The 15154-nt window shown below is 31.9% G+C and overlaps 1 protein-coding gene and 1 pseudogene across 7 annotated transcripts; one reads left to right on the forward strand and one right to left on the reverse strand.

Moving 5' to 3' along the window:
• The first annotated feature begins 1146 nt into the window (after positions 1 to 1146).
• Positions 1147 to 5655, forward strand: LOC114406019. 7 transcript variants are annotated; one of them, XM_028368555.1, is made up of 6 exons: positions 1147 to 1202; positions 1313 to 1378; positions 1509 to 1788; positions 2763 to 2832; positions 2923 to 3010; positions 5405 to 5655. In XM_028368555.1, the coding sequence occupies exons 3-5, from the start codon at positions 1606 to 1608 to the stop codon at positions 2970 to 2972; spliced, it is 303 nt and encodes a 100-aa protein (XP_028224356.1). In that variant the 5' UTR covers positions 1147 to 1202; positions 1313 to 1378; positions 1509 to 1605; the 3' UTR covers positions 2973 to 3010; positions 5405 to 5655. The 7 variants fall into 7 exon arrangements, with proteins under 7 accessions (XP_028224356.1, XP_028224361.1, XP_028224358.1 ...); XM_028368560.1 differs by having other exon boundaries at positions 1157 to 1202; positions 1526 to 1788; XM_028368557.1 differs by having other exon boundaries at positions 1158 to 1202; positions 1505 to 1788.
• Positions 5656 to 7154: 1499 nt separating this feature from the next.
• Positions 7155 to 13040, reverse strand: LOC114404853 (annotated as a pseudogene).
• Between the last annotated feature and the right edge of the window lie 2114 nt (positions 13041 to 15154).

Raw genomic sequence — 15154 nt, forward strand, 5'->3', positions numbered from 1 at the left:
AGTTTGAATAAAATGGCACAAGCAAAATATACTAATTTTCATATTTTTCAAAAAACATAAAAGACTCATCCCACCTAATATTGTAAATTCGTACAACTGGATGAATTTGAAGGTTTTATGGATTGTTCATTTTCAAGCTCAAAAAGAAAATAAAAAGAGCATCCATTTGACAATTAACATTAATAAAAAATCCTAAAAAAGTAATAATTGTTATAAATAATTATTATATAATGCTCCGCATTGGCTTTTCATATTCTATGTTTATTACTCTTTTACAGGCTTAACTAAATTGTAACCTTTGAGTTGCTTGTAATCCTTGTGTTGTATCATTTGAGTTACATTTTGTAAATACATATAAAAATCATTCCACTCTCTATTCTCTATAGTAATAAAGATCTTCATTGGAGGCAATAGAAGTAGAAATGAGCTCCGCCATCCAAGTCCTAATCCTAGTTAAGCTTGACTTAGCTGTTTTTATATTTTTATAGTCAAAGTTTAAGTTTATTATTCAAGTCTATTTTTAGACCTGAGTTCTACCTTTGTTTAAGTCTGTCAAGTCTGTTAAATCTAAAGGTCTCTTTTACTTTAAGAAATGTACTTTTTTTTTTTTAAATAAAACCAAATATTTTTATTAAAAACAATAAAATAATTTCAAATCATAAGATATGGATAAAATTTGTTTACAAACATTATGTGTGATATGTTACCAAAGTCTTTTAAATTTTTAAAAAGAGAAAAAAAATTATATTATTTTTATTTATCTATTTTTATACGAATTAATCTATTTTAAACATTAATTAAAATGATTCAAATCATCAATCTACTAAAATAATTATAATATTATATATCATATTAATAATAAGATATTATTACTAAATGGGCCACCCTATTATGCTTAATAAATTTCTCTTGATCTATTTAAATAAACTTATTAAAAAAGTTAAACTTAATCTTTTTGTTAAATGAATTGCACCAAACTAAGTCTTAAACAAGTTGAACAATAGGCCTCCCAAGGACCAAGCCGGCCGGCCTACTTTCACTCAGCCAAGAGGACCTACATTGAATAAACATGTAAATAAATAAATTTAAATAAATAAGAGTTGACCAATTATCGTCCAAAACGGCGTCGTAAAAACATAGAGGCCCACAGGGACAAATGAAAACGTTGTTGCTCGACAAATAGTCCTTCTCTTCCTCTCTCTGTAAACCTCTTTAGTTTATTTTTTTTCATTCAAATTTTCAATTTCTCAGCCTCTTTTCCTGTTTCTTCGTTTCTTTCTGAATATTTAAATTTTTCGTTTTAAATCCTCAGCATTGAAACCAAAAACTGATCTTCGAATAGCATCGCAAAGACTCAAAACCACCCCAAAATAAAAAGGTAAGCACTTCGAAACCCCATATTGCAATTCCGTCTTAGTTTTGATATTCTGATTCAATCTGAAAAACACCCATGAATTTTCTTCTACAATATACGAGGAAAGACTCACCCTTTTGAATTCTGAAGCCAGAAAATCCAATTTTTTAGGCTCTCACAAAAACGGGTGGAGAAAAAAAAAACTTGAACACTGAACCTACGTTGAAGCTGAAAGTGGTTGAAAGGGGGTTATGGAGAGTTCCGTTGGGGGAGAGAGGAGTGGACGCGTGGCACTATCAGAGGTGGTGGCAGATTGTGTGAAACGGTGGTTCAGAGATGCACTGAAAGAGGCCAAGGCAGGGGACATAAACATGCAAGTGTTGGTGGGTCAGATGTACAACAGTGGCTATGGGGTTCCTAGAGATGCTCAGAAGGTGGGTTTGTTAGTTGGTTATTCTTCTTTTTGATGACCCTTGTTTTCAGTCTTCTTTAATGAACTTTCCTTGGTTTCACTGGATTAGAGCTTGTTGGGACTTATTGTTAGGTTTTGTTGTTCTAGAGTTGATGAGTGTTTTGAACAATTCATCTCTGCATAATTGTTGTTTTTTGAGAAATGCAACACTGCCAACACACTCTAATATACATTCTTTTTAACATACTTTGTTATTAACTTATTAGTGACTGAAATTTGTTGAAGTAACAAATTTTGTAGGTTTCGTCATCCCTTGTTTAATGGGCTTCATTCATAATTTTTGTAAGTTTCCTATAAATTTTAACTGATAATAGTGACTGCGTTAGAACAAGTGTGACAGAGAGTGTGTTGCTAACCCTCTATCTTTCTTTTTCTTTCCTCTTTCAATGTTGAATTTGCTCGAGAAAAGAACAGGAAGTTGAGTGCTACTTAAAAAAAAGCCCTTTTGTTTGGTTCTAATACTTGTAGATCAGTATATGGGAGGATCTGTACCCAAATGCTGATAGTAAATTGTAATTGCATGGATAGATGCCTGCTTATTCATGTCTAGAATGACATACAAAAAGATCTATAATGGATTGGAGTAACAATTTAATTTATTTTTTTTGGGGTGGTTATTTTAATTGTGTTTTTGTAATATATGAAAACTCATTGATTTGTGCTATGACATTCATTGTTTAACATAAACAAATAATAGAGGTGCATGTAAAAACTAAAAAGTTTGTAGTATGAAATGTAGAAATCCTATGGGCCATTAGTTGAATATAAAGAGCAAGGTCTAATTTTTTTATCATAGTTTACGAAGTTGTTGTGGATTGCAGATTCTGTGGATGTACTTAAATTTTTGTTGACTTTTGGTTTCTGAGACTGACCTTATCTGTTAAATTTTTGTTGACTTTTGGTTTCTGAGACTGACCTTATCTGTTGGCAATTAAGGGAAGAGTTTGGGTTACCAAAGCATCAAAGGCTAGGTCTTCAGTTTGGAAAGTAGGTGATAAGCACCCAGGTAAACCCTCACTTGTTATTGCCAGCAGCTTCATTTTATTTTCCTCTGTAATTTAGTGTGACTATACTTGTTTTGATGCTTCCTTATTAGGTTATAATGCAAGTGACTCTGATTCGGATGAATTGAAGGAGGATTCATAAGCAAGCGTAATTTGGTTTTGTGCTTAAAATTATGGAAGGTAAGTTTTTCCCATTTTCTCATGGCTGTCCTAGTGACATACTCTTTTTTTTCCATCTCATTGGTTATTTTAATGAAAAACTTGAAGCTTGAACACATAAAGTTCTTGGTTTGTTCTTTCCTGCTTAGATCATTATGTATTTTGAGCTTGCTTTTATAAGTATTAGAATTCATTTCTGACCTAGTCTAATCCAGTAGATGAATTACTAGGCTAATTACTAAGGGTGTGTTTGATTTGCATTTTCATTTTCTGTTTTCATTTCCTGTTTTCATTTTTTGAAAATTGTTTTCATTTTTAAAAGATTAGAATTCTGAAAATATGTTTGGTTTGATTTCTTGTTTTCTGTTTTTAGGAAATAAAAACACTGAAAATTTATGATATATTGACTTCTTGTCTTTTTTGTATTTTTAAATTTGCTTAAAATTATATTCATTGCCATCTCATTTTCATTTTACCCAAAATGAGGTTCCTGTTTTCAACTGAAAACACTGAAAACGAAATTTTATTGTTTTCATTTTCTGGTTGTTTTTTGTTTTCATTTTTACTGAAAATATTTTAAAAAATCCAACCAAATACATTTTTATCACCATTTTGTTTTCAGTGAAAATGGAAACAGAAAACAGGCAAACCAAACACCCTCTAAGTTTTCAATAATTAGACTTAAATCGTAGTAACTAATAAATACTATATCATAATAGTTTACACTAATTACAATAATTATACAGTAAATATTGTGGTGCTTTTAAGACACTCTATTTTCTTAATGGTTTTATTTTGTTCTGCCATACTTTGATTCATAAATATCTATCCGAAATAGTGGCATGGGGTGGCCAACCCCAAAACTACTATAGTAAGATAGCAGATTAGGATTGTCACCATATTGAAGTTTTGATATATAAATTAAATACTTTATGCAACACATATAAAAACTTCGTACCCCATTGTCCGGAGGCTCTTCGCTATGCGAAGGTATGGGGGAGGGATGTTGTACGCAGCCTTACCCTTGCATATGCAAAGAGGCTGTTTCCGGATTCGAACCCATGACCAACAAGTCACCAAGGCACAACTTTACCGCTGCACCAGGGCTCGCCCTCACTTTATGCAACACATATAAATGCTCAAAAATAAAAATCACCCAAAATGTCTCTAAACATATTTACTGTTTACTTGATTAAATATTTGTAGCAGTATACATTAATAGAGCTAGTCTTCTTCAGACACTAAGGTGGAGCAACATAAGAGATTGGTTAGTATTGGGATTAGGGAAGAAATTCTAGATTAAGAATAGAACTTGTGTCTATAGTTTGGAATTATGCACTCGATTTGAGATTCCATTTGAATGGATAATACAACCATAATGACTATATTGAATTACAATGTAGTATCTTTGTGACTTAAATATGCATATGACTTGACAGAAATAAATCAAGACACCTTACCTTGTCCTGACAAATATGTGCTGTCATAAGGTCTGTCAACTGTGAAGTAGCAAAGCAAGAGTATAGATAATGATATCTTCTTTCTATGAATCCTCAGATTGCAAGAAAAATGAAAAGAGCAAATAATGATTCTACAATTTGAAAATGGGATATCTTGAGTCCTAATAAGAAGCTATAAAGTAAAATACAGTGATTCCTTAGGTGGATAATTTTTGGATATTGATGGAGGTACAACAAACTGTGTTAACTGTTAACTACCCCAGATCATTGTTTCAGAGGGCATTTTTTTTCCTAATAGACATGGTTTCATATGTGTGCTGGTGACACTTCTAAATCGAAAGAGGAGCATACCAATAAAAGCTCTTGATAGGTCCTTCTGAATTTGCTTTGGTAATTCATGTGCTGCTGTTTGAGTCATGTTATGAATGGTATTATCTGATACCGATGTGGTTGTTGACCATTGCATTGTTGTGATACTACACATTCATAGCATACCAGGCTTTCACAAAAGAAGGCCATGACATTTTCTGATGAATTTTATTTATAGATGTTATAATTTTTTATTTAAAACTATATAGTTTGGGCACAAACTGAGAATCTGAGATAGTTGTAGTGAACCGCCATTGGGGTTTTGAATGATGTGAAGTGAATTAAGTTTCTTAGGGTCTGTCTAATTTGAGAAAATGTTTTCTCTTTTCATAAATTGACCATAAAAATTTCTTGTGATTTGCATATGAAATGAAGAACGAAAGAGTTAGATCAAAATAAGTGTTAAAAGTGAAAAAAAAATGTAGCAATTATTTGTAGAATAAGAATATAAAACCCAAAAAAAAAACTTCTATTCTAACTAAACTAAACGAAACGAAACATGTCCTTATTATAACCTCAACCTTTGACACGTGCCAAATGCTAAACCAAACATGTCCTTATTATGTTGTACTTTTTTGTTTTGTAGGTCTGCCCGGCACCTTACCTATGCAATAGCCATCGTGGATGTTTGTGTAACTTGCAGTTTAAAATCTAGTTTTTGATTTGTGTATGATTTGCTATTCTAATTTTATTTTTTTGGGTTCTATAGAGGGAAGGAAAAATGATTTAATGCTCATAGTTTGGAGGACATGTATAAAATTATTTTGGGTATCGTTACTGTCATGTTAAATACTTGAATATAATTTGTCTTAGATTATGTTCAAAATTAGTTGATAAGTTGGTGGAAAACTTATAAGTTATAAGCTGAAAAGCTAAAAGCTTATAAACTATAAGTTAGAAACTAAAAACTTAGAAGCTAGGATAAAGCTTATAAGTTAATTGATTTATCTAAATTAAAGTGTTTGGAATGACTAGTCGATAAGTTAATCGATAAACATCAGATGACTAAACAGATATTTAATATTTTTAATATTTGAATTTTATCTCTAATAACTTATCATCTTGAAAAGTAGGATAATAATTTTTTAATTTTATTTTATAAAAAAATGATAAAACTAAATTAAATAAACTTTATTAGAATATATTGTTTAAAATTATTTTTTAACATTTAAATACTCTATTAATAATATTATTTTAAAATAAAAAATAAAAGTTTTTTTTCTTTATAACTTTATTTGAACATTCATTTTTTTATTTGTACAACAAGAACTTGGATGCATATGTTTTTCACTTGCATTAGTACGAAAAATTAGATACAGATTTTTTTTTTTTTTTTAAGATAACGAAAGGGTTTTTAAATTGAATAAAAAGATAAAATAAAATTTCAAATAATTAGTAAGGATAAAATTGAGAAGAAAAAAAATTAGTAGTTTATATAAGTTAGTTTATTTTTGATAAGTTACTTCAAGTAACTTATCAAAATAAGCTACTTCAAGTAGGTTATTGACAATAAGCTACTAAAATAAGTTTGTATATCAAATAAACTTATTTTGATAAATTTTTTTTTATCAAACATAGTCATGTTTATATATTTGATATTTTACTCTCTTCAATTTCATCTAAAAATTTAATATTTCTAAGAGATATTTTTTAAGTAAATAAGTGAAATGCAATAACAACCATGCGATTCAAAATTTTTCAAAGGTACTTTTCTTCATACAACTTTGTCTTCTTTTTTTAATCATCTTAAGATCATTGACATTCAGTAAGATCCTTCAGATATCTTTATAAGTATCTTTTCTGTGTACAAATTATGAAATTGATTTATATTTTGAAGGTAATCAAACTAAAGTCATCTACTAGTTTAATATGTACATGTTTTGTCGACTTATGTATGTCTATTGAGTTTGTCCCTTCTAATTCATATTAACAATTTCCTTGATGTATATATATATATATCTTGCATATGACCATTTTTAAGAATACTTTTTATAAGTAAAATTTTATTAAAAAGTAGAGTATAAGGGGTACTCAAACTTGAATGCAGTAATTTTATAAAGTCAAGTTAAAAGAATAAATAAAGACAAACTATATGATCAATACATGAATTAAATAAAACTATTAAACATTATTTGACCTTTATTAAGTCTAATTCACTGTTGAAGTCAAAATAAATACCATAGAGCACAACAGGTAAGAATCCAAAATAACCTTACCATACCACATAAAAAAATGACAAACAGGATGAAACTTTCTTCTCCACGTAAGAAAAGTGAACTTGATATAAATAACCGAAAGGTAAGAATTCAAAATAACCAACTCATCCATAAATATCTTCAAGAATGTTTGGTCATGGGCACTACCACATTAGTATGCTCCAATGTCTCCACCTCAATGAGTTGGGCAACCAATTTTGCATATCTTAAGAATAATTCATCTATGATACCTTCACCAAACTCAGCTGACAAGAGAGGTTCAAAAACAGCTCTAATGGTCTTAGTTATTAACTCTCCTCTCATTTTACTATTAAGTATAAAATCATCAACATCCTCTTGAAGGTTTGCATCCCAACCTATTTTGATAGTCTTCAATGTTTCAATTGTAAAAAGATCCTTCTGCTTCAACCACTTGTCTAACTTCTTCAGCACTATGACGATATCTACGTAGATTAAAGAAGTCCAATCTTGCCTCTTCAATCAGACCCCACAAAAGTACAAATCATAAAGAATCTTTATTCGAAAGTCAAATAACTAGAGTCTCTTATATTACTATTTTTGCAAAGACAAATATATACCACAGGAACAATATTTTTTTTTTCCTTCTTAAATATGCTTTTCATACCTATAATATACTCCTATTTTAGTTTATTAACTTTTTTTTCTTCTATCTAACATTTTTAAACTTTTTCTTTTAATACATATGATAGCCTAAATTCGTTAAATGAAGTTGTGATACTTTGTTAGTCTGTCACATTATCGCTTAACATATCATGCAGTATTCTATTAGTTTATCACATCATTAAGTAATATATTGAGACTAATAAGTGTTAAAATAAAAGTTTAAAAATATCATGTAATAAAATAAAAAAATTTAGATAATAAACTAAAAATGTATATATTGGTATAAAAAACATATTTAAGTTTTTTTTTCTACCCAGGACAATATTATCCAATTTAACACAATATGAAAATATGATAAATTAATAAAATATAAAATACGACTTAATTATAATAAAACATGTAAATTATTATAAAATTTAACATTAAATTCTAGTCTTAAACCAAATTGAGGAATCAAGTTTTAAAAATGAACATAAATCATTTTAAATATAATAAAATGTTATAATTTATCTAGTTATTGCTGAGTGCTAATATGTATGATATAAAAATAACAGGAAATTTAAAATAACTATAATTAAAGTGTAATGAAGTTCTTTTCTTGGATACATAAACAACTACTATTTTGAAGTGTTAGTGCATTCTTGGCTAATCATCAAATCTTATTGCTTACCTCTTGGACCTTGTCGTTGAGTACCATACTAATTACCTCTTCAAGATTACAATTTTTTTGAGTTTTATCTTTACCAATGAAAGTAAGTACCATAATACCACGCAACCTTAGTTACTCCGAGCGTGATTTTAGAAAAAGTTTGAAATCCTTTTTCAAATTGCTCGAAGTATGCTTCATAGACTGAAGGAGGGCTTGTTCTTGTGATATAAACATTTCCCTTGTTGAGTGGTTTGGCTATGTTGCTTGAAGTTTTTGGTGCCTGACATTGGAAGGTTGAATCAAAGCAACTAACTTAGTTTTTTTGTAAATTAAACCAAATATAATCTGTCTTTAAATGCTTGAGATACCACTTTTTGTGTATAAGTTAAAACTATATATGAAATAGCTATGTTAATGATATCAAAATCTATATCATTATAATTTCAAATTGGAATTGATGTGCCATTAACCTGAGATAGAAACGGAGAGTTGACAAGAACAAACAATCACATTCACAAGATAAATCTCACATAATTCCATTAGGTTTTCAAGTGGTAGCCAACGTGTTTAGTTCCACAAAGAGCAATAGATCAATCATCTCACCACTCTCTATTTTAGGAAAAGAGATAAACCATTCATATTATAGCTCAAGAAGCATGCATTCAGTTTATTTATCAATCAACTCAACCTAAGTAAAATTCTTGAGGCATAATGGGGTTAGGGTGCAGTGAAAGGTGGTTACTAAAAGCAACAAGATAAAGAAAGACTTTAAGAAACAACCTGTACTCAGTGACACTACCTAAGGGGGACAATTGTTATTTTTTGCACTTACACATCCAAAATTTATTCTTTTGGAGACCATGCTTCTCCTTCTCATTATTCAACAAAACTTTTTAGTATATTTTTTAAGGCCTTTTTGATTGCCTTATTTTTCTTTGTAAGTTTTTATTTACTTATTACAAAAGGAGAAACATCATAGGAGAAATGATTGCTCTACTTAAACCAATATTCAATGATGTCCTCCTATTTTTCAAGTCACCAAGTAGCAAGCATTAACCTTTTAACACAATTAGGTAATGTAGAAGCAAAGCTTCATGGTGAATCAAAGGTGATTCAAAAGTGTTTTGATGATAACAATGATGATAACAAAAGGTGATGACAAAAAGCTCAAAGATCAATCAAAGAACAACTCAAGTGAATCAAAAACAAGTCAAGAGTTCAAGATAAGAATCAAGAAGAATTCAAGGACTCAAGAAGAAAGTCTAGAGTCAAGAATCAAGATTCAAGGTTCAAGATCTCAAGAATCAAGATCAAGATTCAAGAATAAAGAGAAGACTCAATCAAGATAAGTATTAAAAAGTTTTTTTCAAAACTTTAAATAGCACATGAATTTTTGACAAAATCCTTTACCAAAGAGTTTTTACTCTTTGGTAATCGATTACCAGATTGTTGTAATCGATTACTAGTAGCAAAATGAGTTTGAAAAAGTTTTCAAACTGAATTTACAATGTTCCAATTATTTTCAAAAAACTGTAATCGATTACAATGTTTTGGTAATCGATTACCAGTGCCCTTGAACGTTGAAATTCAAATTCAAATGTGAAGAGTCACATCCTTTCACTTAAAAGCTTTGTGTAATTGATTACACTAATTTGGTAATCGATTACCAGTGACTGTTTCTGATAAATCAGAAGATGTAACTCTTCAAAAGGTTTTTGACTTTTTCAAATTGGTTTTAAGTTTTTCTAAAAGTTATAACTCTTCTAAATGGTCTTCTTGACCAGACATGAAGAGTCTATAAAAGCAAGACTTTGTTTTGCATTTTAATTCATTCTTTCAATCTTGAATACTTTTCCAATCATTTCATTAGAATCCTTTACAAGCCTTGAATCTCTTTGAACTTCTTCTTCTTCTTTGTACCAAAAGCTTTCTGAAGTTTTCTGGTTTTCCAAACCTTGAAAACTTGTACTATTCATCTTTTCATTCTCTTCTCCCTTTGCCAAAAAGAATTCGCCAAGGACTAACCGCCTGAATTCTTTTTGTCTTTCTTCTCCCTTTTCCAAAAGAACGAAGGACTAACCGCCTGAATTCTTTTGTGTCTCCCTTCTCCCTTGTCAAAGAATTCAAAACGACACAATCTGAGAATTTTTTTGATTCTTCCCATTCCCTAATACAAAAGTATTCAAAGGACTAACCGTCTGAGAATTCTTTTGTATCCCCATTCACAAAGTATCAAAGGTTTAACAGCCTGAGATCTTTGTCTTAACACATTGGAGGGTACATCCTTTGTGGTACAAGTAGAGGGTACATATACTTGGGTTTGACTGAGAACAAGAGAGGGTACATCTCTTATGGATCAGTTCTAGTGGAGGGTACATCCACTAGGTTCAAAGAGAACAAGGAAGGGTACATCCCTTGTGGATCTTTGCTTGTAAAAGGATTTTTACAAGGTTGAAAGAAATCTCAAGGACCGCAGGTTGCTTGGAGACTGGATGTAGGCACGAGTTGTTGCCGAACCAGTATAAAAACTCTTGTGTGTTTGTCTCCTTCTTCCCTACTCTTTTACTTTCCGCTGTGCATTTAATTTCTACTTTTACTTTCTGTTAAGTTTCTCTTCTACTCCTCATTCTCTTAACAATTTAGTAAAAGCCTTAGAAGAGTAATTTTTTAATTGGTAAAGGTTTAGGAATAATTAATTCAACCCCCCCTTCTTAATTATTCTGAGGCCACTCGATCCAACAGGTAATAAAGGAAATATCAATTCAGCTCAAAGAGTACAACTAGGGGATCATTTAAGCAAATAATATAGGTTTAGGAAACAAGCCTACAAATTGCCTCAATCAACTCAATACACACATGAAATTTACTCAAGGATATGTATCTCAAGATAAACCAAATGCATAACAACTCAAGTGGAATACATCACACACAATGAGATTAGGCTCAAAAGCTAATGTAAGTGGATTAGGCTCAAGGAACTTCTCAAGCATGAGTTTCTCTGTTAATGTTATGCGTCTGTGGAAAAATCTTATAGTGAAGCAGTGAGTTCCAACACAAGATTTATTATATATATATATATATATATATATATATATATATATATATATATATATATATATGTATATATTAGAGGGGTTCTACAAAAAATGAATTCCTCAAAATTAATAGAAAGTCAATGTGTAGTCAAGAACAAAAAATCACATGAAAGTCATCAACATGAGTGCTACAATAACATCAAGTTGTGGGTGAAGTGATATCATGAACACCCATTATACTACAACGACTCAAATGCAATGTCCCAATGCATAAAGATAATGGAAAAAATGAAACATAATTTTTTTTACCACGACCGTGCTTAACACTAATGCTAACTACTTGGGCCATAGTCATTTTACCACGACCATACTCGATTCTGACGATAAATGCATGGGTCATGGTCAAATGACCATGGTCCTCGAATTGAGAGACAATTTGACTTAACAAATGAAAGGAAATTATGTGAAAAACATAAATATATGGATACAAGTCATGGGTTGCCTCCCAAATAGCGCTTGTTTAACATCATAAGCCTCACGGATGAAAAAGGGAAAAAATCGATCAACCTTGAACATGGTTTTTTTCACTAATACTCTAGTATAATCATCCACTCCATACCCAAGAGCTTGAGTGATGATGTCATCTCCCTTTTTCCTACTCCATCCAGGATCTTTTGGAATGACCTTATTCTTGGAAGGGTTTTTCTTCCCTACACTTGGGTGAGGCTTAGCCATAATGACTTTCATCTTGTTAGTGACTTGCACAAAATTGTAGGAAAGTGGAGAGAGATGAAGCTCTTTGTAGTACCAAACACATTAAATTCTTCCTCCTTATCACCTAGCCGCCAAGTCAATTTCCCTTCCCTGAGATCAATCAATGTTCCTCTTGTGTTGAGGAAGAATCATCCCAAAATAATTGGTATGTCTTCATCCTCCTCTATATCCGGAATCCTAAAGTCTATAGGAAAATTGAATTTGCTGACCTTGACCAGTAAGTCTTCCACTATCCCTCATGAGTAGGTGAAAGTCCTGTCTGCAAGCTGAATAAAAATGTTACTAGGTTGAGGTTCTTGCAACCCCAACTTCTTATAAATAGAGTAAGACATCAAATTAATGCTAGCACCTAAGTCAGACAATGCTCTATCAAAGAACAAGTTGCCAATGGAACAAGGGACTGAAAAACTCCCAAGGTCTTTAAGCTTAGGAGGTTGTTTCTTTAGAACTATTGCAAAGTCTTACAATTTCTTTTTATTTGAAATAATCTCCTTTAAAAACTTAGCATACTTTGGCATTTTAGCAATTGCCTCAGCAAAAGGAATGTTAACATGAAATTTCTTAAACATTTCAACAAACTTAGAAAAATGTTTATCCTCTTATTCATCTTTTACTCTTCTAGGAAAAAGAACACTTATCTTAGGAGGTGTCAATACCTCATTCTCACCTACTTTTTTTTCTCTCTCATGACTCTTCTTAGTGAGAGCCTTTTTCTAGTGTTCGAGTGACCTTCTCTTTCTTCTTCGATTCTACCACAGACTTTCCACTCTTGGTGCTAACAACATTTATCTCCTCATTCTGAGGATTAACTTCAGTTTGGGAAGGAAGTGTGTCAAGAGTTCTTTGAGACATAAGAGTGACAATGTTTGACATAGTGGATTCCAAGGATTTGAACCTCTCATCACTTGTAGTTATGTGCTCCATTGTTGATGGATTGTCAAGTGCACCAATGCGTCCCAAGAAGTAAAGTTAAAACAGAAGCCCGAGTATCGTATCAATATGGACTTTGTTTGTACTTAGGTAGATGAATATTTAATTAAGAAAAATATTTGAAAAAGGTAGTAGAAAACAATAAATTAAATTTCTGAAAAATTAAATCAAACAAAAGAAAAAGAATTAAACATGAATTTAAATTAATTAATTAAAGACAGAAAAGATGATAAAATCCAATAGTATTGTAGAAGGAAATTCAGAAGATGAGAATGTTTGGAACTTAGCCTACTAGAGCTACTCCTTCATGTAATGTTAATAATTTTTCTCTATTTATAATTATTCCAATTTATTGATAACTGCTAAATAATTGTGAATTAATAGTAGTTAAATAGTCAAATTTTGGCTTAAAATTAATTATTTAGCAGTTATTTATAATTAAAAGTTGAAAAAATTAATTAAATTGAATTTCTGGTTGCAGATACGAAAAATGAGGGTACATTAAGCACAAATGGCAACAGAAATGAAGAGGAAGAAGGAATTCTGAAGCAGGCCCAGCCCAACAGTGGCGCTAAGCGCGCATCAGGCGCTAAGCGAGCAACCAACTGCAGGCGCTAAACGTGGCGTTAAGCACGAAGGAGCAGAAACCGTTACGCGCGCTAAGCCCAGCTAGGCGCCCAGCGCGCGATCCAACAGAAGCACAGGCTAAGGCTGCATGGCGCGCCCAGCGTGCGATCTGAACGCGCTAAGCGCGAGGTGTGGCGCTGAGCACGACTACGAAGGCCCACAAGCCCACTTCAACAACTATAAATAGAGAGCCAGTCCAAAGGAATCATCACCTCGTCTCAGAGCACTGTTCTCAGTACTTCAAGCCTGAGTTCTCCCTTCTTTCTTATTATTCTTTGTTTTTCATTTATCCTCTTTCTTTCTTTCACCCCCAATTGTAAGCCCTCAATGGCCATGAGTGGCTAATCCCCTAGCTAGGGCCTGGCAGGCCTAAAAAGCCAACGATATACGGTGTGCTTCAAGAATTATCAATGCAAAGGGAATTTCTCACAGGTTTTTCTGTTCTAATTCTTTTCTTGTTATCTTGCATTCGTTCTTAAACTTCTTTTGGGTTTTATTCGCTCGGGAGAGGGTATTTCCCAATAAATATTTAAGATTCAATGCATGCATTAGTTTTAGGGGTTATACACTTGGGAAAGGGTAATGCCTAACAGAACATCTTAAGAAAAGAATCCTTGGGTTACCATTGCTAGGCATAGAATGATAACCCACTGCCCATGCATTTAAGCAACATCTAGAACTTAACCTTAATGCATTTTAATTATTGAATCTTCGCAAAGGCATTTGGGAGATAGGTAGTTAAAATAGGCTTGCCAACGTGAGGCATCAGGGGCAAGTAGTTAACAGATGTGGGTAGAACTAATACCTGTGCGTTGGTAATGAATATCATATTTACATGCATCGTAGGCCAATTGGGTTTGTCTGGTCTTGGCATCTTTATTAATTGTTTTTCCTTTTAAACTATTTGATTTAGTAATCACCCTTATTTCTGCATTTATTTCTGTCTTTATTATCTTTACTTATACTTACAAATTGAGAAGTATTTAATCAAGTGCAATAAAGTCCCTGCGGAAACGATACTCGGACTTCCGAGAACTTTACTACTTGTGACGATTTGGTACACTTGCCAAAGAGACAACATTTACACCTGTATCTACTAGTATACTCTAACTTTGGTCTCCCACACGAAAGAGCCTAATTTATCTATTTTCTCTCCCAAATCCCTTTGTAGAGTTGTTAGTTGCTATTCATAAGTTAGTTTGGTATTTAAAATTTGCAAGGAAATAGCATTGTGCCTCCAATTTATGGTTCTTTTTTTGTAGAAATTGTGCATATTTTCTTTATTGTGTGATTTTATAGGGTAGAAGCTCCATTTTTGTGACCTAATGTTGAATCCAACTCATTTTCAGGCCAAAGAAGAGAAGGTTAAAACTGTTGATGACTCGCTTAGCGAGGCAGATTGGCTAAGCGAGATGCATCCGCATAGCGAGGCATCCAGGTCACCTAGCGGATGGGAAACCCTAGAAGAGGATAAGTCAGAG

This window comes from Glycine soja, chromosome 3 (genome assembly GCF_004193775.1).
Source record: "Glycine soja cultivar W05 chromosome 3, ASM419377v2, whole genome shotgun sequence".
Taxonomy (NCBI): domain Eukaryota; kingdom Viridiplantae; phylum Streptophyta; class Magnoliopsida; order Fabales; family Fabaceae; genus Glycine; species Glycine soja.

Bases quoted from the DNA above. Each gene is read 5' to 3' on its own strand.
- LOC114406019 (XM_028368555.1), top strand. From the start codon at position 1,606: ATGGAGAGTTCCGTTGGGGGAGAGAGGAGTGGACGCGTGGCACTATCA. The intron at 1,789-2,762 runs GTGGGTTTGTTA...TTGGCAATTAAG, and splicing joins TTCCTAGAGATGCTCAGAAG to GGAAGAGTTTGGGTTACCAA. The intron at 2,833-2,922 runs GTAAACCCTCAC...CTTCCTTATTAG, and splicing joins AGTAGGTGATAAGCACCCAG to GTTATAATGCAAGTGACTCT.